The following is a 23974-nucleotide window of genomic DNA, read 5'->3' on the forward strand; positions in this document are numbered from 1 at the left end:
AATGATGTGGGCTCATGTGCTTGTCAATACCCTTCCCAACACAAAATATTATTTCCATATTCCTACAGTCCAAAAATGCGTCCAAGCTCGCAAACATGTGAGGGAGTCTACAGCAGCAGAGGTGCAGTCTACTGCGTCGCAGCCGCCAACTAAACATTGGCAAGCACCAAAGGAAGTTTCATCAAGGTAAATTTTGATGCTGCATACTGCTAGGAGGCAGACGCTTGAGGGAGCATGGGCTTTTATCGCATCAAAGGGAAGAAAGTTTTATTGCAGTTGATATATGCAGACTGCAGCAGCTGATATATAGTGCATGAAACCTGTACCGTTACGATGAAGTGCATATTACTTTCACTGGATGTTACCACACTACTGTTATCTATTCTCAGTTAAACAGATTTTTTTACTTTTGTGAACTCCTAGGGGAAAGCCATAATGCTTGGCGGAGACGATGCGAGCCGTTCTGCTACCCTGGAAGCACTACATGCATATCCTGGTGAGAATATGTTATCTCTTGTGCATATCCTAGGGTTTGGAGCTACTGACCAACTCTCTTTCCCCTCCACTGGTTGTAGTACTTGGCTATACACCTGGTCATACAAATCAATCTTGTAGCAAGGTGCAATAAAGTCATCCAATTCTTTGCCCACTGTGTAAATAGCACTAATAGCATGGCAACATGGCAAACTAGAGAGCTCCCAATATCTGCAGCTGCATGTAAATCTATCCAAGTTCACAGTGAACCTTCTGTGTTCCCCTTCTTGAACCTCGAACCCTTCATCTCCATTGTACAATACTGTGCAAATGTTGGATCGTTTCACATTTAACTTGAGTTTCTTGAAAATATTGGGGCATATTGTACCATGCCAACCCTGTGACTTTGCCTTATTCCCTGGTATTCTAGCCATCACCTTGCTCCTCATGATTTCCATTGATGAAATTACTGGAAATTTTTTTGCTCGCATAATAGCATTGTTAAATGACTCACACAGATTATTTTCAACCGAATCACAGTAGTAACCTAGCCTAAAATTGGCTCTACACCAATGTGCAGGAGCAGTCTTCATCATGTCCTTTGCACCATCCGGTCTTTTCTGTGCTAGTTTGGCCCTATTGTAGTTGAACTGAATTGTGTCACTTGATTTGGCACAAGCCCAAAACAGTTTCTGGAAAATCTTGTCTCTATGCTGCTTTCTCCAATTTGCATATATATGTCTTTCACACATTCTGTGTTCTGCATTTGGGATAATCTCACTGACTGCCTTGATAAGGCCCTTCTGCTGATCAGATATCACAACACAACCATCACCTTGGTTATTGATCTGTATGTCCTTTTGAAGAAGAGACAAAAACCAGTACCAACTGTCATGGTTTTCCCCTTCGACTGTAGCCCATGCAATTGGGTACATTTGGTTGTTAGGATCTCTTCCAATTGCACATAGGATCTAACCACTAACTGCACTTTTCAGAAAATATCCATCGAGGCCAACAACTCTTCTACACCCAGCAAGAAAACCTCGCTTGCAACCTTCCAAGCAAACATACATTCGTTCAAAGACCGGCCTATCAGTTACATCTGGATTTAAAGTTACAGCCACTGTGCTTCCAGGATTGGTTCTGACCAATTCCAAGTGGTAGTCATACACTCTAGCATATTCTCCATTTGTTCCATCTACAATCCTCTCCATAACTATCTTCTTTGCTCTTTTGCATTTTGATTCACTAACATCAACCAAAAAATCTTTTACTACTGCCTCCTGCATCTTCTCAATCCTCCAACCCGGATTATCCTTAATCTCCCTAAAATATTTCTCTGCTATCACCGTACTACTAACCAACTTATTGTTCCTCCTTGGGACACAATGGTGCACATTGTGGTACCTGAACCATTCTGACCTGCTAGGTACTAGGGAGCCGTATATGCTCCATGGGCAACCAATCCAACTGCATTTCGCCAACACTCTTGTCCTCTCATCCTTGGGAAATATTAAGTGCTTGAAATGTTTCAGTCCATAGTTGACTAATGCTTGTTTGAATTGTCTACTATCATGAAAAGCCTGACCAACCTCGAATTCTTTCACATCTGCACTGTCATCATACACCATGTGTTTTGTCTTTCTTGTTTTAACATTTCCATCACTATCTTATTCAAATGAAAGTTCATCCTCACTGTCAAAGCAATCACTTTCTTCCTCTTCTGCAATATTCTCGGGAATAATGAATTCTTCTGGTACTATGGTTGCTTTCAGATGTTCCTCCCCAAGCTTTTTTTTTCTCACTCTCTCCTTCAGTTCCTGTGCATGTTTTATGTAACACATGGCCTCTTCATCATACGCAATACTATCTCCACTGCCTGCTTCATGAACGTCATCATAGTCACTATTTGAGCTGTCTTGACCATATTCACCTTCAGTGGTAGTACTATCTTGAACTCATTTCCCTTTGTCATGCAATGCTGCCCTCACAACTGTCAATTTCCTTGCTACATTTGGCTGCACTTGGAGTTGCTGCCCATTTTGCTGCTCATGGTGGTAATTTTCTTGCTGATCACTTGCATCTTGATGTTCAATTAGCTGCCCTTCTTGCTGGTCATGCTCAAACTGCTGCTCCTGCTGAAATTCCTGTTCAATTACTTGTTCTTGTTGCTGGTCTTGCTGAAATTCCTGTGCTTCTTGCTCCTCAATTGCATCTTCTTCTTCTGAGCTATCAAACATGGATTTCTCAGGCATTTTTGCAAATATTTCTGTTGCGGTCAGAAACCCACCGGCGAGCAACGACGGGCAACACAGGAGAGCCGGGAGCAACTTAGGGCTGCGGCTGGCCCTGGTCCCTCCGAGCGGCGGCCCGCAAAGACTCCGGCACGCACGTCCGATGCTGGTGCAAGGGCGTGCCACCTGACCTATACCTGGTCAGGAAGGTGATGGAGATGCCTCGCTTAGTTTCCTGCATGGCATACACGTAAACATTAAATACGAGCCTCGATCGGCTCTCAGGTTGTCCTATGAATCGGCTCAAGGAGCCGATCCACCCATGATTCGCACGAGGTGTACGAATATATGGTGGTCCTGCTTGATCAAGATAAAGCTAAAACGATCTACGACGATTTAGGGTTTTCACCGCATAACCGGAACGTCCTACTCACGATTGGGCCTCGCGGCCGCGCACGGTGATCGTAAGCCGATCCTAGACAGGGCCTAAAAACCAACACGAGGTTGATCCTCCAACCCTTTGTAAGGCCTAACTATGCAGATATTAAACTAATCCTTGAAGAACAAGGAGCAACCATAACGGATCGGATCTACTAAATAATGATCAAGCGGGGTGCCGCCCCTACACCTAAGATAGGTGTAATGGCGGCTAGATGTCTAAGGGTTGCACTACGACAGCATATGATACGAAGAACAATGCTAACCCTAACACATCTAAGATAACTACGTTGCTCGCCATCAAAAAGGCTTCAGTACGAGCAACGCATGAACAACGAATAAACTTGTATTGCCTAGATCGCAAGATGCGATCTAGGCAGCATGATGCTTACCCGGAAGAAACCCTCGAGACAAGGGAGTTGGCGATGCGCCTAGATTGATTTGTGGTGAACGTGATTGTTGTTTCTTTCATAAACCCTAGATACATATTTATAGTCCGTAGACTTTCTAACATGGGAATAATCCCCACCGTGCACGAGACAAACTCTAACCGACACGTATCCTACTATATTACAGATACAAGGGCAAACTAGCCCAAACTTTGCATAACAGGCCGATTCACGTATTTCTTCCATGTATATTCTTCAAGTCCATCTTGATCGCGGCCCACCTCTGACTCGGTCAAATTCTGGTGATAACACATGCCCCCCTGGTTTTGGAATTGATAATTCCAAAATCACTCTGCTTTTCTTCGTCGGGTCATGTCGTGGCAGAGCAGAACCGTCGCAGTATCCTTCATCATGATGCCTTGCCTTCTCAACTTCTCCGCGTGACCTGGCAGTTTTTTTTTTAGGCACCACTTCCTCGGAAACTGCTGTGGCATTGAATTTCCACTATATCCCCTTTTATTTAACCGCTCCAAACAGTTTACTTCCGCATCCCCTTCGCATTAGCACTCCAAAAGCCCTCCTGCGCCACCATGTCTTCTTCCTCCTCTGCTTCATCGGATCTTTCCACCCAGTCCTCCTCTTCCCGCGAGCCGACGCCGGAGCCGAACCCGGAGGAGGTCCACGCGGCCAACATCCGCCGCGCCATCGAAGCCGGGGAGGAGTCTAGCCACGACTTCTCCGTCTGGTCTGAGGACGACAAGTCCTCGACCGACGGGGAAAGTGACCTCCGCTTCCTCGCCGACGGGGAAATGGAGGAGGAGAGCCATGACGATCACTTCTCCTATGATGACTTCACCTCCCCCGAGGAGGAGGAGGAGGAGAAGGAGGAGGAGGAGGATGACACCTCCTCCGACGAGCCGCCGGCCAAGCGCTTCTGCCCCTGGCCGGGGAACCTCAGCGACTTCGACAGCGATGACGACGACGCTGACGAGGAGGACGAGGACAATGAAGGCCCGGTCGGCGGCCACTGGAGCAGCGACGACGAGCCCGCCGGGAGTAGCGCCGACAGCGGCGACGACGGCGACGACGAGGGTAGCGACGGCCCATAGATAGGACCATTAGCATAGGATCAGTAGTAGTAGACGGGGCAATGTATCCCCTAGTACTTCCTTTTGAGAGCAATCAGCTCTTTATGTAAGAAATCTTGCTTATCAATGAAGAATTTCCCCAATTTGATTTTGCCGATTTCCCTTGAGCCAATTTAGCCGATTTCCCCTCATACTGATTTTGCCGATTTGTCCCCTTAGCCAATGCTTAATGAGCCGATAGCAACGCATCGGTCCTTTGCAATCCATCCTCCAATTCTTCAACTGATGACCTTGAGATCTGGTGGATAATGTGGAGTCTTCAAGAGAGCCTTTAAATTCTTCCAACCAGGCCCAATGATCTTCTTCTGCAAGAACTCACCATTTTTGAAGGAGGTTGCAATGAAGGATCAGCCGATGACGCCTCAATTGGCTTCTAAAAAACAGAGCATCTACCAGGCCAGCTGCCCCCCGAGCCTCAGTCATGGCGAGAATATTGGTGAGGATGCACAGATCAGACTAAGGGCCTTGAACCCAGGTAACTCTGAGACAGCCACCATGCCGAACCAGTCGCTCTTGACCCCATCGATTGCTTCTTCCTCCGTTGAAAGCCGATATTGTAGACGAAACACTAACGGCTTAACGAGCAAATGGCCGCCTTGCACGCCAAAACTGACTTCTGACAGTACTGTTGCAATCGGCTCATTGCAGCTGAGGAAGCTCTCATTGTTTGCCTCCTCGAGGAAGCAGAGGGCCTCACAGATGAACTGGACTTGGTCGAAATCCGTGTCTTGAACCCGCAGCCGGTAGATCTTGTGTAATTGTACTAGAGTCGATGGCTGCGCATCGGCTTCGTTCCTTAGTTCTAAAGTCGATGTCCTTGCATCGGCTGTATATCATGAATTTTTTTTTTTACTGGCCGATTTTTCTATCGGCCCCCAACATTTCACTGCACACATGCTCACCTGCACATGTTCATCTGATTAGGTGCCCCCCGAGCCGAATCTGTCAGGGAACTGCAGATATCGGCTCTGTAATTAACCAAGGCACATGTATTTGCACGTCGGCTCCGGTAGGACCAATGTTGATTTTTCCTAACTCATCAGCCGACGCAAAACCTCTGCCCAATAGAGCGATGTTGAACACAAGCAGAACATGTGGTGAGGATAATTTTGACCGATTGCTGGAATCGGCCTCCATATTGATCGAAGCGCTCAATGAAGGTTTTGTAATGTTCCTTCATAGATCTTTGGGGCCGATCCCAAGGACCGGCCTCGCCACATTTGCTCATCGGTTTGTTCTTGCTACAGGGTCAGGCCAGTGGATAAGACCAGCCTAACCCTGCCCTTCGTCACGTCGATGCGCTCGCAGTCGTCCAAATTGATACCTGAGAGTGGCTCTTGGCCTGCTGTTTCCCAAGCGTTCATGCCAGCCGTTGAAATCTCAGCTGAGTCATCGGCCTGGACGACCTCTACCTCATCTCCATCCCACTGTATTACGCATTGGTGCATCGTGGAGGGAATGCAACAGTTGGCGTGGATCCAATCTCTTCCTAGCAGAACAGCATAGGTGCTCTTGCTATCGACGATGAAGAACGTCGTAGGGATAGTTTTCCTTCCTACGGTCAGATCCACATTCAGAACACCTTGTGCGTCAGACGCTTGGCCGTTGAAATCGCTCAATGTCACGTTGGTCTTGATCAGATCTGAGCTAGAGCGTCCCAACCGACGTAGCATAGAGTATGGCATAATGTTGACTGCCGCTCCGGTGTCCACCAGCATCTTATTGACAGGCCTCCCATCGATATAACCTCGCAAGTACAGGGCCTTCAGATGTCTGTAGCTTCTTTCTCGTGGCTTCTCAAAGATAACCGGCCGTGGGCCGCAGTCAAGTTGTGCCACAGGTGCCTCGTCTAATCCTGGAGCACTGAACTCCGAAGGAAGGATGAACACCATGTTTGTGCCAGCCGATGTTTCATCATCGGCTTTCCTTTGCTTGGGGCGCCACTCCATTTTTCGTGGTCGACCCTCTTCATCCAGGGTTCGCTGGACCTTCGCGGCCAGATCAGGCCACGCTTTCCTTAGCGTGTGCAGGTATAACCTTTCGGCTTCCTCCAAGCCGCGCAGTCGCTGAACCCTACGCTTTTGGGAACGGCTGAGTCCATCAGGGCACCACCTTGGCCGGTGGTACCTGTCTTCTTCTTCTTCATCGTCTTCCAAATCCTCAAGATCTTCCACCCGAGGGGACTCAGCGTGCTTGTTCCGAAGTGGGAGAGGCCCTAGACGTTTGAAAACGGACACGTTACCTGCATCCTTCCTCTTTTGCTTACATTCTGGGCAGTTGCCGATTGTAGGCAATCGGCTCATTCCTGAATCCCAGCAGTGTCTGAAGAAGGGGCAGTCCCAGTGCCTATCCTCGTCGTCTTGCTCCCTCGATTTTTCCTTGGCACGGCGCTCGTACTCCTCCTCATCGCAATCATGCCGACGATGTCTCCTGGCGTCCCTAGCCAGACGGTCTCTATCATCATCGTCGCTGGATCATCGGCGTTGGCTATATTGACTCACGTACTTGTTGAGGAGGTGATCAGAGAGAGGTCGCTGATATCTTACATTCCTCACTTCTCCCTCTGTGATGTAGCGCTTGCCGTCGTGCCGGAGCCGATCACGTGGAGCGGCCTCCACTGTGTCCTTGCTACGAGAGCAGTTGCCCTCGTCTCCAACCTTGCCAGAGTGGTGTCCAGGTCCTACCATGTTGATGTTGAACGAGAATCCTGGCTGGCAACCTTCAGGGTAAGTGCACTCCACCATGTTAACGGCGGGGAAGGGGTGGGTGTCGACCTTCATGGCGTACTGGTTGAAAATCAGACGTCCTTGTTCTATCGCCATTTGGATCTGCTGACGCCACACCCTGCAGTCGTTGGTGGCATGGGAGAACGAGTTATGCCATTTGCAGTATGGCTTTCCGTTCAGCTCCTGTACCGTGGGGATTTTGAGGCCTTCGGGTAACTTCAACTGCTTCTCCTTGAGTAGGAGGTCGAAAATTTGCTCAGTTTTAGTCACGTCAAAATCAAACCCTCTGGGCGGACCTGGTGGCTTGACCCATTTGCAGGACACGGGGGTTGCCCCCCGAGTCCATTTAGCCACTGGTACTTCTTAATCTCCCGCAGAGCCTTCGTCTTCATCTGCCTCAAACAGGACTACCGCACGCTTGAATTTGTCCTGGTATAAGTCCGGGTGGCGCTGTTCATATGCTGACAGTTTCTGAACCATGTGCGCCAGTGAAGGGTAGTCTGCTTGGGAGGCCATGTCCTTGATTGGTGATGCAAGGCCCACCACTGCCAACTCGACTGCTTCCTTTTCAGTCACACGAGCCGAATAACATCGGTTCCTTAGATTTCTGAAGCGCTGGACGTATTCTATCACGGTTTCCCCACGCTTCTGACGTATTTGAGCTAGATCGGCAAGGCCAGACTCGGAAGCCTCTGAGTGATACTGCATGTGGAACTGTTCTTCCAACTGCTTCCAAGTCCGGATCGAGTCTGGTGGCAACGAAGTGTACCACCCGAAAGCCGATCCTGTGAGGGACTGTGCGAAGAACCTCACACGTAGCTCATCTGCTGCTGAGATCGTGCCCAGCTGTGCCAAATATCGGCTCACATGCTCGATGGAGCTGGAACCATCTGATCCATTGAACTTGGAGAAATCAGGGAGCCGATATTTGGGTGGTAGCGGGATCAACTCGTACTCATTGGGGTACGGCTTGGAATAGCCGATTGTCCTCCTTTTCGGTACCATGCCGAACTGGTCTCTCAGTATGGTACTGATTTGATCCGCGGTGCTGGCTGCAGGAGTCGAACTCTGAAGATTCGCCGGAGTGGCATACTTAGCCAGCCATGCTTGCTTTTCCAGCTCTGAGCCAACTGCAGGAGCTGAGCTCTGGAGGTTTGTCGGAGTGGCATATTTAGCTAGCCACGTCTGCTTCTCAAGATCTGTTGCTGAAGTTCCTCCTGCTTTTCCAGAAGTCCCTGCTGTTGCAGTCTGGTTTGTGAGTGCCCAGTTACTGCAGTCGGGCACGTATGTGCACGTGTATCCGTGAGGGATCTCCTTAGGCGCCTCGTACAAGAACTGGTGGTCGCTAGGGTCACCACCGATCTTGTAGACGACGAATGCCGGTGAATTCGGCACTTCTGGTGCTGCCAACGCGAATGGCAGCGGTGGACGGGACTGGAGTGGCATCTCTCCTTGGTACGTCACGAGAGCTGGTCCTGACGGAGAGTACTGGTGCCTCATGATCTCCTGGATCACCCGAAGAGCGACACGCTCTAGAGTGTTCACCAGGTTCTCAGAGTGGCGGTGCAGCGAGTGAGCCACCATGTAGTTAATCTCCTGACGTAGGGACCTGGTGCGTTCTTCTGACGGGGCGGACAGGTCTATTCCATCGAGCGCACCTTCAGGCGAGAACCCTTTCCACCTGATGCCATGTGAACGGGTTCTGTGAAAAGAGCCGATGAGGTCGGCTTCGAGGATCGCTTTGACCTCGTTATACTTCTTCTTGAGCTCCTCGGTCAGATCCTCGTACGTGACTGGAGTGCCATCCGCCATCTCAGATGTAGATGGCGATGTGGTTGATGTCGAAGATGGTCCCACCGGGCGTGCCAGAATGTGTTGCGGTCAGAAACCCACCGGCGAGCAACGACGGGCAACACAGGAGAGCCGGGAGCAACTTAGGGCTGCGGCTGGCCCTGGTCCCTCCGAGCGGCGGCCCGCAAAGACTCCGGCACGCACGTCCGATGCTGGTGCAAGGGCGTGCCACCTGACCTATACCTGGTCAGGAAGGTGATGGAGATGCCTCGCTTAGTTTCCTGCATGGCATACACGTAAACATTAAATACGAGCCTCGATCGGCTCTCAGGTTGTCCTGTGAATCGGCTCAAGGAGCCGATCCACCCATGATTCGCACGAGGTGTACGAATATATGGTGGTCCTGCTTGATCAAGATAAAGCTAAAACGATCTACGACGATTTAGGGTTTTCACCGCATAACCGGAACGTCCTACTCACGATTGGGCCTCGCGGCCGCGCACGGTGATCGTAAGCCGATCCTAGACAGGGCCTAAAAACCAACACGAGGTTGATCCCCGGAACATCCTGTCTAGGGCTAGCAACCGCACACCCTACGCGCCGCTGGATCCTCCAACCCTTTGTAAGGCCTAACTATGCAGATATTAAACTAATCCTTGAAGAACAAGGAGCAACCATAACGGATCGGATCTACTAAATAATGATCAAGCGGGGTGCCGCCCCTACACCTAAGATAGGTGTAAGGGCGGCTAGATGTCTAAGAGTTGCACTACGACAGCATATGATACGAAGAACAATGCTAACCCTAACACATCTAAGATAACTACATTGCTCGTCATCAAAAAGGCTTCAGTACGAGCAACGCATGAACAACGAATAAACTTGTACTGCCTAGATCGCAAGATGCGATCTAGGCAGCATGATGCTTACCCGGAAGAAACCCTCGAGACAAGGGAGTTGGCGATGCGCCTAGATTGATTTGTGGTGAACGTGATTGTTGTTTCTTTCATAAACCCTAGATACATATTTATAGTCCGTAGACTTTCTAACGTGGGAATAATCCCCACCGTGCACGAGACAAACTCTAACCGACACGTATCCTACTATATTACAGATACAAGGGCAAACTAGCCCAAACTTTGCATAACAGGCCGATTCACGTATTTCTTCCATGTATATTCTTCAAGTCCATCTTGATCGCGGCCCACCTCTGACTCGGTCAAATTCTGGTGATAACAATTTCAACAAAACCATCAGCTTCTCTTATCACATATCGAGCCATACTGTTGACAGATGTGTTGTCATCAATACTGCACATGAATCTCAAATTTTTCTTCTTCTCAATTAGCCTCCAAGATAGATTGACCTCCAACTCTTCAACTGTAATTATCATATGATCGCTCAAATGCCTCTTCAACTCTCTTAGTGACAGGCTTGAAACGGATACAGTTGAACAGCCTGTCCTTCCCCCTAAGTATTGCCACTCCTTGCCATCATGTTCCATTCTCTCACGATAATGGAATCGAACAGAAAGCGTCTCCATCCTACAAAAAGATCAAATTTTGACACTTTTACTGTCAAAATATCATATTTTATCATATTTTACTGTCAAAATATCATATTTTATATCATATTTTATCACTGCAAATGAATTTGCACATCTGCTAACAGTATTACTACTATGCAGCATCATAATCTGCCCTGAAAACGGAAAACTTGTCACTGATCCATAAACCTGAAATCAGAAAAGTTGGCATACTTGAAAGCCACGGGTAGAAAGAGGTGCACATGCAGAGAAGGGTTTGGGGATCACACCTGCTTGTCCTTGGCGCTGCACTGCAATCAGACGATCGTCCCCGTCGCCTCCGATCGTCCCCGTCGCCGCCGTCGAGAAGTAACCGTCGCCGGCGTCCAAGAGGTGCAGTCCACGCAGCTGCTGTCCAAAGCAGCCAGAGTGAGGGATGCAGCCGACAGAGGATAGGGTGGAGGAACAAGGTTGGGCGCTGACTTCACCTCCTTGCCGTCGACCTCGTGCTGGGCGGCGGCGGCGCAGACTCCGCAATCTTTGCGCGGGGCGTCGCTGCGTGAAGGTGCCGACCAGGTGCGTGAAGGCTCATCTATTTGCATCGATCGATCAGGTGCGGCTCAAGCTGGTGCGCCTCAACCTGGTTCGGCTCGACCAGGGTCCGATGTGGACCAAAACCACGGTCCACGTGTCCAAAACCAGAGACAAAACTGCTTATTAGCTTCTAGGGGGTAATTTCAGCGCCGGTCCTAAGATTTTGGGGGCCCTGGGCAAGACTAAAATTTGGGGCCTTAGTATAGACACCACGACAATAATAATGCATATATATGTAAAAGAAACATGTTGTCAATAACATCTAAATGCATCCAAACACAATAGCGTATGTAATAATTTATACATATTACCTTAAAATTTCTTAAAATTTTCTTGTAATATTTCTTGATGCGAAGTCACTAACGATGGGATCGATGTCGATATCATGCAGTAATTTCTTCTCGATGCATAATGTTGTCAAACTATTCAACCTCTGTTGAGTCATTGTTGACCTCAAATAGTTCTTCAACAATTTTAATTTTGAAAAACTCCTTTCAGCCGATGCGGTAGTCACCGACATAGTAAATAAGATGCGATAAGCAATAAAGATATTAGGGTAACAATCCACTTCTCCAATATGCTCAAAAAAATATCCATGGCCACTAGTAGAAATCTAGCCAAAGAATTTGACCTTTCGTACCGGTATCCTTAAGAACCGGTACTAAAGGTTGCATTATTACCGGTTTAACTGCACAGGTCGCCGGCAAACTTTAGTACCGGTTCGTTTAGGATCTATAGTACCGGTTCGTGTTACGAACCGGTATAAAAGGGTTTTGCGCCAAATTTGAGGTGGAGGTGGGGCCAGCGCTGCACCTTTAGTACCGATTCATATAAAGAACCGGTACTAAAGTCATCTCCAGACCTATTTCTTCACCCGAGCCACCCAAGCCAGCTGCATTTTTGCTTCTCCTCTCACATTTCCAAATATTTCCATCTGGCAAGGTAAATCTCATCATCTTTAATTCAGATATAAGATCATATACCTCAACATCACATGAACCACCTTCGAGAGAGAAAGTTTGTGCAAATCTCCCGCAACCCTCTTCAAGTTGACTATGAGTTAAAGATATATGTAAGCACAAAAAAAAAGATATATGTGTGTACCACTGCACTTCTATAGTCGGGAAATAAAATCGACGAGTCAACGAACTGACCACCAAAAATTCAGAATTAGAGAAAAAATACTTAAAAATAAAAGAGTAATTTTAGTGGGCAGTCACGAACTGTTAGTCTGTTACCAGTGGCGGGCCGTCCGCCGCCCGGCGATGGGTATCGGACGATCGCTGATCGGTGCGGATAGCAGGAAGAGCCGAAGAGGACAAGATTGATCACGAATTCAGGATCAGGGGCTGTACATGATCGATCAATCCCGGCCGAGACGAGAAGGAAAAACGGCTGCTCTAGTCGAGTCCTCTTGAAACCAGGATCTGCGTAGAATACGAAGGAAAGAGCGAATTACTTCCTAGATCCACCGATCGGTTTTTAGTCAGTTATTCATTAGTTCACGTCAAAGACTCAAATTCCAAGGGCCTTTCCTTTCAGCTGGCCTAGCAAGCGTGTATATATACATGTACATATACCTAGGGTGGGGCCCCCATATTTTTGGGGCCCTGGGCGGCCGCACACCCTACCCACCCACTAGGGCCGGCCCTGGGTAATTTGCCCGGTTTTGTGTAGTTAGGGGGTAATTTGCTCCACTTTAAAGTTAGGGGGTTTAGAGTCCGGATTCTGAAACTTAGGGGGTCATTTGGACTTCTTTCTATCCATATGTCCTGCAACAATAGGGGGGCAGCCCTGACGAGGCCTACGGCGGCAGCAGACAAGCTCACCCGGCCGACGACAATGGCCATTGGTAGCTTGGCCGAGATCGCCTGAGTCGGTGTGTCATCCGCACAGCTCCGAATTTCCGGCGCATCGCTCGCTCTGAACTTCCGGCTGGAGGCCTCGTACGGGCGGAGGCCAGAGTTCAGCTAGCGCATGCAGATGGTGTCACCTGCTACCGGCGGCGCTAGCTCCAGGCGATTTTCCAGCGGAAGCATGCTCCTTCCCATCCCAATATCCTTCCAGTGAAACGACAATATATGTTCAGGCAGGTCCTGCTTCACACATGCCAGCGTTAGAGCATGTCTAACAGGCCCCGTATTCTTATACCCCGTATAACGCTCGCATTTCGCCCCGTATCGAAAAATTGCTAACGGAAGAGCCATTCCGTCTAGCAGACCCCGTATTTCGCCCCGTATTTTCAAAAATTAAAACCCCGGAAAGTTCATCTTCATTGATCATACTACGGATCATACATACATTGCGATCATACCTACATCTACCCTACATCTATTCGTCAAGGATGACGAAGGGGATGAACGCGATGGAGGCCGCCTCCTCCTGCGCCTCCCGCGCCTCGAACTCCCGGACGGCGGCGATGGCCGCCGCCTCCTCCTCTGCCTCCGCCCGAGCCTTCTCGGCGGCATCCTTCTCGGATTCGGCCACCGCACGCCGGAAGGCCGCCTCCTCCTCTGCCGCCTCCGCTTCCTCCTCGCCGGCTCGCGGATCTCCTCCGCTTCCTCCGCCGCTGGTGCTGCCGATGCTCGCCGCCCATGCCGCCTTCGAGGCGCGGTCCCGCTCCCAGTCGGCGAGCCACTTCTCGAAGGCTCCGCCGCTCATCGGCTTGAGCGGCGGGTCTTGTCGGTACCACCGCCCACCCGCGGCGAACTCCCGGAGCGAATCCGGCACGTACAGCGCGCCGGCGTACCGGCACGCTGCACGGCGGCTCCCGGCGGCGGATATCTTGCACTGGCGGCGCCAGGCCTCCTCAACGGTGTCCGGCGAGCGGGATCGCTTCGATCCGCTCGCCGGCGAGGCGGTACTGCGGCGGCGGGCGTCCATGCCGGAGCTGGGGTGGAATGCGGCGCAGGGGAGTGAGGAATTGCTCGCCGGAGCTAACTAAGGATGCGGCGGCGCACGGCGGAGCTAGGGTTGCGAGTGAGGGGTTAACCCCTCACTCGGACCTGCGCCCAGTATAAGTAGGGGGCGACGGGGCCGATTTCCTGGGCCCCGTATTCCGCCGAGACGGGCAGGCCTGAATACGGGGTCTGCTAGACGACCCATATCGCGCCTGCCCCGTATCCCGCCGGAATTTACGCGGTGGGCGGATTATACGGGCCTGTTAGACATGCTCTTAGAGTCGATTAATTGACCTTTTGCATTGCGTTCTCTAGATTGGTGTTGACGGGTTCTAGCTAGCATAGCCATGAATGTTCACGATTGAAATATCTAAATTGGGAGTGATTGGCCTCACAGATGTTGCTTCCACTGAATCCAGGCGAGGGATCTAAACTTCTATTGACACCACTACGTACGGGCACAGGCGTGCATCTCCTTGGACCTTTTCCATTATATATGTTGCAGATAGTGTATTTCTTCTTCCTCCTACGAAAAATAATCATTTATTTTTCCTTCCTCCAACTATGTATCCACTCTTTCTTTTGAATTCTATGTACTCCTCATAATATGACAATAAGATCGTGGGGTTCAGAGGTGGGCCATGCGAAAAAAACTGGTAAAACTTCGGAAGGAAACATTAGCGGGAAATTAAATTAAATTTCAGTGCACAATCCACTAATAATTTCACAAAAAACAACAAAATTCCAAGTAGTACAAAATCAATTTAAAGAAGGTATAAACAGCAGGCTAGAGGGAAGTGAAAATGGGCAAATCTGAGTTCGGAATTTTGTACTAATTAGAATTTCATTGATTTCTTGTGAAATAATTAGACTGATTTTGTGCACTGAAATTACTAGAGTGATTCTATAAAATAATGAAAATGTGAAAAACTAACAAAAAAAACTAGCCAATGACAATTAGCAAAAGCATATTCTAAAAGATGCAATTTAGGGGACTGCAATTTATGAACAATGTTAGACATCTAAAAATTAACAAAAACATACTCTGGGAAGTTCTAATGGTAGTTGCGTTTCAGTAAAAATATATTCAATATAAGTTAATCCGCCGCAACGCGCGGGCATATTTCCTAGTCTTAGTTAATTTTCTTTGAAATTAGATTTGGACCAAATGAATAAAGAAAGCAATGGAGTGAGTCGATCAAAGTCAAACTGGATAAAGATGGATCGCGTGCAAGTATATATCTTGAGAGGCCATAATCTGAAGAAACGAATGCAATTGTGAAGGAGACATGGTGTTACTTTCCTAAGCAAGCATGGTTTCTTCTCATTCCACCCAATTTGACAAAATTTGGGAAAAGGGAAACACAAAGAGTTGCAATTAACGTTGCAAAATGAAAAGATTTGGTTCCTCTTGGCCCAAGAAAGGGAGGGAAGGAAGCTAAAGAAACCGATAACGACGAGAGCGGGCGGAGAGTGCGAGCGGCGAGCGATCACCACGCTTCCTCGCGCTGCGATGGGCTCCTCCAGAAGCCGGTGGCGTTGAAGCGCGCCCACACCTCCTTCTCCTCCTCGGCGAGCTCCACCTCCTTCTCCGCCGCCGCGGCCGCGGGCTTGGACGGCCAGTGGCACCACCCCTGCTCCTCCTCGGCCACCAGCGCCGCGTGCTTGGCGCGGACCGCGGCCACCGTCCTGGGCGACGCGTCCGCGGCGAGGATGAGGTCCTCCATCTCCTTCATCCGCCTGGCCCGGGCGGCGCGGCGCCGGCTGCGCTGGCTGCGGATGGTGCGTTGGCAGAGCGCGGCGGGCGCGCGCACGGCGGCGAGCACGACGAGCTCGACGACGGCGAACGGGATGCAGCAGCAGACGGCCGCGCACCCCGCCGCCGTCCCCGCCGCCGCCTCCCCGCACCGCGGCTGCCGCTCCCGCCGCCGCCGCGCGTCCACCATTGCGGGCGACCGCCTCAGCCGCCTCTCCTGGCCCGTCCTCGCGGGCGACGCCGCCAATGCCGCCACGCGGTTGCTGTGCACCCTGGCCGCCATGTGTACGTAAGTGTCGCGCGCGGCAGTCCGACCTCTTACGCTCACGCGGCCGCTGCCGGTACCTGCTCCGTCGGTATTGGCAGCAGGAGCCGAGCGGCCGCGGTGGGCGGTGGCGGGTTGGGAGATGGAGGCTGGAAGTTCGAGGAGGAGGTGGCCGTTGCTTCATGCGGCGAGCACGACGTATATAACCGGGTCTCGGGTCTCCATGGCGTCCGGGTTTCGCGGCGTGGGACCCGCTAAGCCGCTCGTGGCGAGGCTGGCCCACGCATAAACTCCCCGAAAAAACTCGTGTCCTAGTTTTCGCCACCACGAAACGGAAATGAGAGAGTCAGCTAGTCCGCACGCGCACGCGAGAGACGGGTTCGCCATTGCCGACCACGCCGCGATAGTTTAATGCGGGGAGGAGCACGTCGTGCGCGCGACCACGACGACGAGTTCTCCCGGATCGCAGAGGCCATTTGACCCATGGAGGTAAGGCTCCATTGGTTGATCGATCGATCGTGGGATTCAATCGATCGGCGTCTGCGGTGAGGGCGAGGTGATTGACGTAATGCGCGCCTGACGGTGGTGCTCGATCGCGTGCGTGCAGAAAGACAGCGGCGGCGGAGGCGGGGCGAGGAGGGTGACGTCGCTGAGCGCGGCGGGCGGGAGGGAGATGGACTCGCCGCGGTTCCGGGCGATCCTGCGGGCGACCAGCGGGCGGCGGAAGCCCCGACCGCCGGAGGTCAAGAGCTTCTCGCACGAGCTCAACCCGGGGAGCGGCGGGGCGGCGGGGCACCAGCCGCACCACCTCGCGGCGCGGAACAGGCCCCGCGGGGGCGACGAGTTCATCGGCGTCATCAAGACCAAGTTCATCCGGCTCAAGGAGGAGGTGGACGCCGAGCTGGGCGTCTTCGCGGGGGACCTCGTCGGCGTGCTCAACAGGAGTACGCCCGACGACAACGACGGCGGCCACGAGGAGGAGGACCAGCAGCACAAGGAGTGGCGCGTTACGCTCGAGGACCTGCTCGTCGTCGCGCAGAAGTGCGCGGAGATGAGCCCCGAGGAGTTCTGGGTCAAGTGCGAGGGCATCGTGCAGGCGCTCGACGACCGCCGCCAGGAGCTCGGCACCGCGGGCGGCGTCCTCAAGCAGGCACACACGCGCATCCTCTTCATCCTCACCAGATGCACGCGCCTCCTGCAGTTCCGGAAGGAGCTCAATGGCTACGCCGACTACGACAAGCACCAGCACATCCTCGGTCTGCACCAGCTTAGCGACCTGGGGCTCTACCCGTTACAGGCCGGCGACGGCGGCTCCACGGACCTAGGACGTAGAAGCACCTCCAGCCTCACCGAGCTCAAGGAGAGGCTCATAAGGAGGAGGATGCTGGAGCACAAGCACCTGACGCTCGACTTCGCCGGACGTCACTTCTTGGCAGAGCCCGTTGAGTCTCCGGGCAGTGGCAGCGGTGGCAAGATATCGTCTTGGAAGAAGCTGCCGTCGCCTGCCGAGAAGAACCGGCACAAGAACGCGGAGGACAAGGAGGACAAGGTCACGCCAACGAAGAAGGCGATAACCAGGAACAAGATCGACGTGGATGAGATTGTCGAGAGGATCGACGCCGCTAGCATTCACCCGGACGGCCTGGCTTCCCTTGGGGACTCGGCCGTCAAGGTCGAGATTTCACCCGAGTACCCAGGGGCCCAGCAAATAATCGTCGATGGGAAACCGAGGATGATATGCAGGATCTGCGATTTTGAGATCCCCATGGCGTGTGCCGAAGGCCATTTCATAGTATGCACGCTAGCTGATCGCTGTGATTCCAAGGGCTTGAGTACCGACAAGAGGCTGCAGAGGGTCGCCGAGGTCCTTGAGAGGGTCCTCTCTTGCTTTGAAGCAAAGACCCCGAATGACCCAGAAATTAATCATCCCGACAACGCAAGAGCTAGCACATCGAGTTTAACTGAAGAAGAATCTGATGGATCCATGGATCATGACAATGACTTGTCTCATCTGCTCACAGTGCCATCATCGGAATTGTTTTCACAAGTACTAGTTGCCTCTCTTATTTCAGACAACTTGAACTCTTCTGATTTGTTCGTAGTGGATTGTTAACATTTGCATCGATTTAAATGGCAGGGAGCACTGACAACGGCATCAGGAAGCTTGTCACAGTCACCATTATTGACACCAAGAACTAGCCACGCAGAATCACAGCTGACTAAAAACAAGGCGTTCGTCGAACTGGAGAATTTTCAGCAGGTTTGTTAATCCATTTTATATTTTTGTTCCAATTTTATTTGTTTGGTTAATCCATTCTTTCCATAGACATGATTTTCTTAGAGGCTACTATAAACTATGCTTCTTTGGTGGCCCAAAATTTTAATATACTACCTTTTGGCAGGTTGAAAGTTTACTGACTATCGCTAGAGGCATTGAGAGCATAAAAAGTTCAGAGTACAACTCACTGGAGGACTTGAGCTCTTACCTTGAAGACCTGAATGCTGTCATTGACACGAGAAAAGTGGATGCACTTGTTGTGGAGACGTTTGGAAGAAGGATAGCAAAGTTACTACAGTAAGTGCACTGCCTGTTTTCTGAACATCTTTGTGCTACGTAGCACTTCTATTTCATTTGCCATTAGCAGCAATGTACAAATTGCAGTTCTGTGACTCTAATTTAACATACCTGAAAAACATTGCTCTTACTGTCCTTTTGACATTGTGAGCTCTCAGGGAGAAATTTATGCAACTGTGTGGACAAATAGATGATATGAGCACTGATTCATTAGGTCCAATAGATGAAGATGGTCCTTTGGAGAATAGTGTAAACTCGAGAACAAGCCAGCTGAACGGAAAATTTAAGGATCGTACCTCAATTGAGGACTTCGAAATTATAAAGCCAATCAGCCGTGGTGCATTTGGGCGTGTATTTCTTGCAAAGAAAAGGGTAACAGGAGACCTCTTTGCCATCAAGGTAATGAGCAGTACACCAGCCTCCATATCATGATTCATTCACAATATCGTAGCTCCTTTACATTGAACACAAGAGAGATACAAAGTTTTTTCTTGGAAGAAGGGCTTCTATTTGTATTTCATTTCATAAAAAATCCAAACTCTTTGCAGCATCATTTATGTCGCTAATTAATTGTGAACCAATGATGAGATTAAGTGGATGGCTTGCTCAAAACAATTAGAGAACTCTTCAAAAGAAACCATGGACCATGTGTGTTGCTAGTTTTGTTTGCCTCAAAATGTACCCTGCTAGCCCCTGTAGTGATTTTGAACTATTACTCCTCGAGCTTGATGGTATCATCACGAATGCAGGTGCTGAAGAAAGCTGATATGATCCGCAAGAATGCAGTTGAAAGCATCTTGGCGGAGCGGGACATCTTAATATCAGTCCGTAACCCGTTTGTGGTACGCACGATGAATGTTTAGCATAGCGTAATACTGGACTTCACTTAACTTCCATCTGTAATGGACAGGTTCGATTTTTCTACTCCTTCACATGTAGGGAAAACCTTTATCTTGTTATGGAGTACTTGAACGGAGGAGACCTCTATTCCCTCTTGAGAGGCTTAGGTTGTTTGGATGAAGATATGGCAAGGGCATATATAGCAGAACTGGTAAGTTACAGAGGCCTTTTCTTTGTCCTGGGGCTGTCTACAGTATCATACAAACAAGGAAGCCAAAATCATGGATGATCTCTCATTAGATTTTATTATAATTTCAGATAATGACCAATAGCAATTTCATTCTACCTGCAGGTTCTTGCATTGGAGTATCTGCATTCTTTAAATGTGATTCACCGTGATTTGAAGCCCGACAACTTATTAATCTCTCGTGATGGCCATTTAAAGGTTAAATTTCACTACATTTATCATTTTTGTCCTTATGATTTATGTTGCCGTTTGTGTTTCGATTGTTTATAGTAGAACCATTAAATTATCCCTGTATAACAACAGCTCTACTTTCTAGGTTTAAGTTATGTGCTCATGCATTTGAATGATTTTTTTTCCTTTTTCACGCAGTTGACTGATTTTGGACTATCAAAGGTTGGTCTTATAAACAGCACAGATGATTTATCTGGTCCAGATGTCAGCAGTGCTCTAGCTGGTGATCATCAACCAACAGATGCAGAACAACGTGCACACAAGCGAGTGCAGAGACAAAAGCAGACAGCTGTGGGAACTCCCGACTATTTGGCCCCTGAGATACTGCTAGGGATGACCCATGGTATGCACGCTTTTTACGTGAAACTTGTTTTGACTTGAAAGAGTTGAATTGGTCACTTCTAAGAACCTTTTTGGAACAGTGCAAATATCTTGACGTTCTCGTTCTTCATGCAGGTCCAACTGCAGATTGGTGGTCAGTTGGTGTCATTCTCTTTGAGATTCTTGTAGGAATTCCTCCATTCAATGCTGAGCATCCGCAGGTAGTATTAATTCACAGGCTTTTCTCCTGTCTAATGTACTGGTCCTCATAACTTACCGTCTTTTCCTCCTAGTGCCACAAATTGTAGGTTATAAACATTTTTTTGTTCAGAACAGTTATGGAACTACATAATGATGATTAATTAATTAACTGAAAAGAGGGAACTAGTTGAAATGACTTGCTATTTATGCACTCTCGTGCATAACGAGGATCCTTTGCAGTCTTCATAGTCTTGCTATTTGTATATTGGGTAAACATAAAGCAAAGAAACAATGTTAAGACCATCAACAATATGGATACAGAGAATGTTTCTGAATGGACCTTCATGTTTTGATTATGTTTCTGAATGATTTTTAAGTGGCTATATTAACAATATTTGTTGCTTACAGATAATATTTGACAATATAATGAACCGGGAAATACCTTGGCCGCAAGTACCAGAAGAACTGAGCTTCGAAGCATACGATTTGATCAACAAGTATGTCACAAGAAATATTGTTTTGTGAAATCTCGCTGTCTATTGAATGTAGTTTTTTGTTTCATGCAACAATATTTTCTGTCTAATATGCAGTTATATGTGCAGAATACAATAGATCTCCTTGCTACAAATGTTAATTCAAATAATTTTATATTCATGCTAGGTTGCTAATTGAGAACCCGGTACAAAGATTAGGTGCAACGGGTGCTGGAGAGGTACCCTTTTCCTTATTTCCTTTTCGGAAACTACACCTCTTATGTATAGAAGACTAACTGAACTATGTTATTAGAGCAGGTAAAGGCCCATCCGTTCTTTAAAGGCATCAACTGGGATATGATTTCTAGACAACAGGTTAGGAGCTAAGCTATGCAGAGTCTGAAACATCAGGCAGCTAAAAGACTCCAGAAAATGTCACATAATCATGTTAATTTTTGTAGGCTGTGTTTATTCCTTGTACGGACGATGATTATGATACGAGTTATTTCGCCTGCCGTCATGCGTGGGGTGCTGCTGATGAGCAAGTCCATGCAGCCCCCAACGAGTATGATGACAGAAGTGAGACTAGTAGCATGAGTTGTGGCAGCAGTCCACGCAGTTGTGATTATGAAGAAGATGTATACCAGATAAATCCCTCTTTTATTTACTCTATTGAAATTAGAAGCAGTCCAAGTCATTTTGTAGCAGTCATCTCATATCTTAAGTTTCCTGCTGAAACTATTAACAGGGCGATGAATGCGGTAGCATGGAAGAATTTGGACCTCCACTATCGGTGAAATATTCTTTCAGCAACTTCTCATTCAAGGTAACCAACCATATATGAATTATCTGAATTTCCAACAATCTTTGAATCTTAACCCGATTAGTTAATATTTCATTCTGCTGCAACCAGAATATTTCCCAGCTAGCATCGATGAACTACGATCTAATAACGAAGCATAATGAGGATCCTTTGCAGTCTTCGAAATCTTGATAGTCACCATGACAGATCAGTTACTTCAACCAGTGACTAGTGCCTCACCGGTAAGCTGACATCTAAGTCTTTCTTGATCCGGAACGCACAAAAGTAAGGCTGCGTCGAGTAAAAAATGATGCATTTTCTTTGGTTTTATTCGGCATGAAGGAATCTAGCTGCATCAGTGACCAACTGTAGTAGCGAGTGAAGTAAGTTTAGGTGTAGCGAAGACATGAACCCGGGCGGTTCGCTCTGGACGATGATGATCAACCAACCAAGTGAGCAAAAAGCAGCTTGGTTTTGTACAGGAAAGCACTTGACCTGGAGATGCGCCGCAGAAGGGCCGGGGTGTCGATAAGTTAATGCCATAGGTATTGGAATCCACTGCAGGGTGCCATCTCGACACTCCACAGTTGCTGGTTTTGTACAGGAGTCTCATAGAACATTTGAATTAGACAGGAAAAGTTTAGATCTCTCTCTCCCTTCTCTGAAAACCTGCAGATGCCATGACAAACTGAACTGTTTTGTGCTGAACAGTGTTTTGTGTCGACAGTGAAAACATTCTTCACTGGCCGAGTTGTGCAGGTTCAATCTGTGCACATTGATCACATATTCTTGTGTGGAAAATTAAAGTCTCTTACATGGTAAAAGTTGAAGAGATACTGGCATCCATTTGATCCTCCCTGAACACTCTCCTGCGCCTAATTCGGCTAGAGCGAAATTGGGGAGTGTTCAAGGCCAAGTCATCTATTCCTCCTTGTTGGTGGCGGGTAAGATCAAAGATACATGCAAGGCATGGAAGCTATGCGGCGGTGGTAGGGTTAACCAGAGTAATTCCTTACCGTCTGGGGTGCGTGGTGGATCCCAGAGTAACCATTTGCGACGAAGATAAAATGTAACCTAAACTCTTTCTATATTACTTATATATATAGACACACAGACCTCCTGCGAGTTCAAGAAAAACAAAAAACGATCTCGCCGTCCATCTTTGATGCTGCCGAATCTGAAATCTATCTGAATCTAGAAAAAAAAAAACTGACACTTAGTCTTTGAGACGTCAACACAACCTCGCTGGATCCATTTTAAGGATGTGCAAGTGTGACAAATGGGATAAGTGGGATATCTTTCCACATCTCAATATCCCACGTATATCACTTTTAATCTGTATTTTATTATTCCACTTATTTCATGAAAAGGAATCCCACTTACACATACTACATTTGACTCTGAAGCCAAAATTCAACTTATTTGAGAAGGTGATCAGCTCGACTCAACTAAAATTGAAGACAACAAAGTTCTCGCTGATAACGATTCATTACACAAGCTAGATATACTAGAGTAGCATGCATGCTCAACAAGCAAGGCGAGTCGAGGAGTAGGCCGCCTTGCGCAGCGCCGGGCGAACCAGCTTGCCACTGGCCACCGCTGTGTGTTAGACTATGTATAGCTTCTGTATATTGTACCTATGTACTCTTGTATGACACACCCATATATATATGTGATAGGCCACCCCTTGGAGGGTTGAGCCGGTTCCCCACAATTGCATTGTATCACATGGTATCAGACTTGGTACGTTCCACGCTTCCGCCCAAACCCTAGCCGCCGCCCGCGCCGCCCAAACCCTAGCCGCCGTCACCCGCGGAGCCGCCGTCGCCGCCATGTCGAGCGCCTCCCTCTCCGGGTCTTCCACCGCCGGCCACCTTCCCGCGTCGCTTGCGGCTCCCCTCTCTCGTCCGATCGACCATGCGGCTATTGCCCCCCCGGTCGGCACGATGAGCATCGGCTCCTTCTTCTCCAACCAACCCTCGGCCTCTTCGTCGCCGGGGCTTGCGCTGACGACCTCCACGTCGCCCGCGCCCTCCAACCAGCT

General features: G+C 49.0%; 3 protein-coding genes across 4 annotated transcripts; 1 reads left to right on the forward strand and 2 right to left on the reverse strand.

Moving 5' to 3' along the window:
- Positions 1 to 538: 538 nt before the first annotated feature.
- Positions 539 to 2105, reverse strand: LOC139831466 (uncharacterized). The gene is made up of 3 exons (XM_071820745.1): positions 1458 to 2105; positions 745 to 1331; positions 539 to 590 (listed from the first exon to the last, which is right to left on the reverse strand). Exons 1-3 carry the CDS (start codon positions 2103 to 2105, stop codon positions 539 to 541), a joined length of 1287 nt encoding a protein of 428 aa, XP_071676846.1.
- A 13409-nt stretch (positions 2106 to 15514) lies between these two features.
- LOC127298533 (uncharacterized) lies at positions 15515 to 16367 on the reverse strand. The gene has a single exon (XM_051328382.2). The coding sequence runs from the start codon at positions 16256 to 16258 to the stop codon at positions 15710 to 15712; it is 549 nt and encodes a 182-aa protein (XP_051184342.1). The 5' UTR covers positions 16259 to 16367; the 3' UTR covers positions 15515 to 15709.
- A 484-nt stretch (positions 16368 to 16851) lies between these two features.
- LOC127298532 (probable serine/threonine protein kinase IRE) lies at positions 16852 to 22155 on the forward strand. Of its 2 annotated transcripts, XM_051328381.2 has the most exons (15): positions 16852 to 18287; positions 18378 to 18500; positions 18643 to 18815; positions 18974 to 19214; positions 19565 to 19657; positions 19726 to 19866; positions 20008 to 20100; positions 20272 to 20476; positions 20590 to 20675; positions 21064 to 21152; positions 21316 to 21367; positions 21447 to 21503; positions 21590 to 21766; positions 21877 to 21954; positions 22042 to 22155. In XM_051328381.2, the coding sequence occupies exons 1-15, from the start codon at positions 16914 to 16916 to the stop codon at positions 22120 to 22122; spliced, it is 3063 nt and encodes a 1020-aa protein (XP_051184341.1). In that variant the 5' UTR covers positions 16852 to 16913; the 3' UTR covers positions 22123 to 22155. The 2 variants fall into 2 exon arrangements, 1 of the variants encoding a protein (XP_051184341.1); XR_007849820.2 differs by lacking the exons at positions 21877 to 21954; positions 22042 to 22155 and having other exon boundaries at positions 21442 to 21503; positions 21590 to 21608.
- Positions 22156 to 23974: the final 1819 nt, after the last annotated feature.

Source organism: Lolium perenne, chromosome 5 (genome assembly GCF_019359855.2).
Source record: "Lolium perenne isolate Kyuss_39 chromosome 5, Kyuss_2.0, whole genome shotgun sequence".
NCBI classification, from domain to species: Eukaryota; Viridiplantae; Streptophyta; class Magnoliopsida; order Poales; family Poaceae; genus Lolium; species Lolium perenne.

Coding starts and splice junctions, on each gene's coding strand:
- LOC127298532 (XM_051328381.2), top strand. CDS start 16,914: ATGGACTCGCCGCGGTTCCGGGCGATCCTGCGGGCGACCAGCGGGCGG. Junction 18,816..18,973: donor AGGATAGCAAAGTTACTACA/GTAAGTGCACTG, acceptor GTGAGCTCTCAG/GGAGAAATTTATGCAACTGT. Junction 19,215..19,564: donor GAGACCTCTTTGCCATCAAG/GTAATGAGCAGT, acceptor TCACGAATGCAG/GTGCTGAAGAAAGCTGATAT.
- LOC127298533 (XM_051328382.2), bottom strand. CDS start 16,258: ATGGCGGCCAGGGTGCACAGCAACCGCGTGGCGGCATTGGCGGCGTCG.
- LOC139831466 (XM_071820745.1), bottom strand. CDS start 2,105: ATGGTGTATGATGACAGTGCAGATGTGAAAGAATTCGAGGTTGGTCAG. Junction 1,332..1,457: donor GATATTTTCTGAAAAGTGCA/GTTAGTGGTTAG, acceptor CTTCTTCAAAAG/GACATACAGATCAATAACCA. Junction 591..744: donor CAAGAAGGGGAACACAGAAG/GTTCACTGTGAA, acceptor TTGTATGACCAG/GTGTATAGCCAAGTACTACA.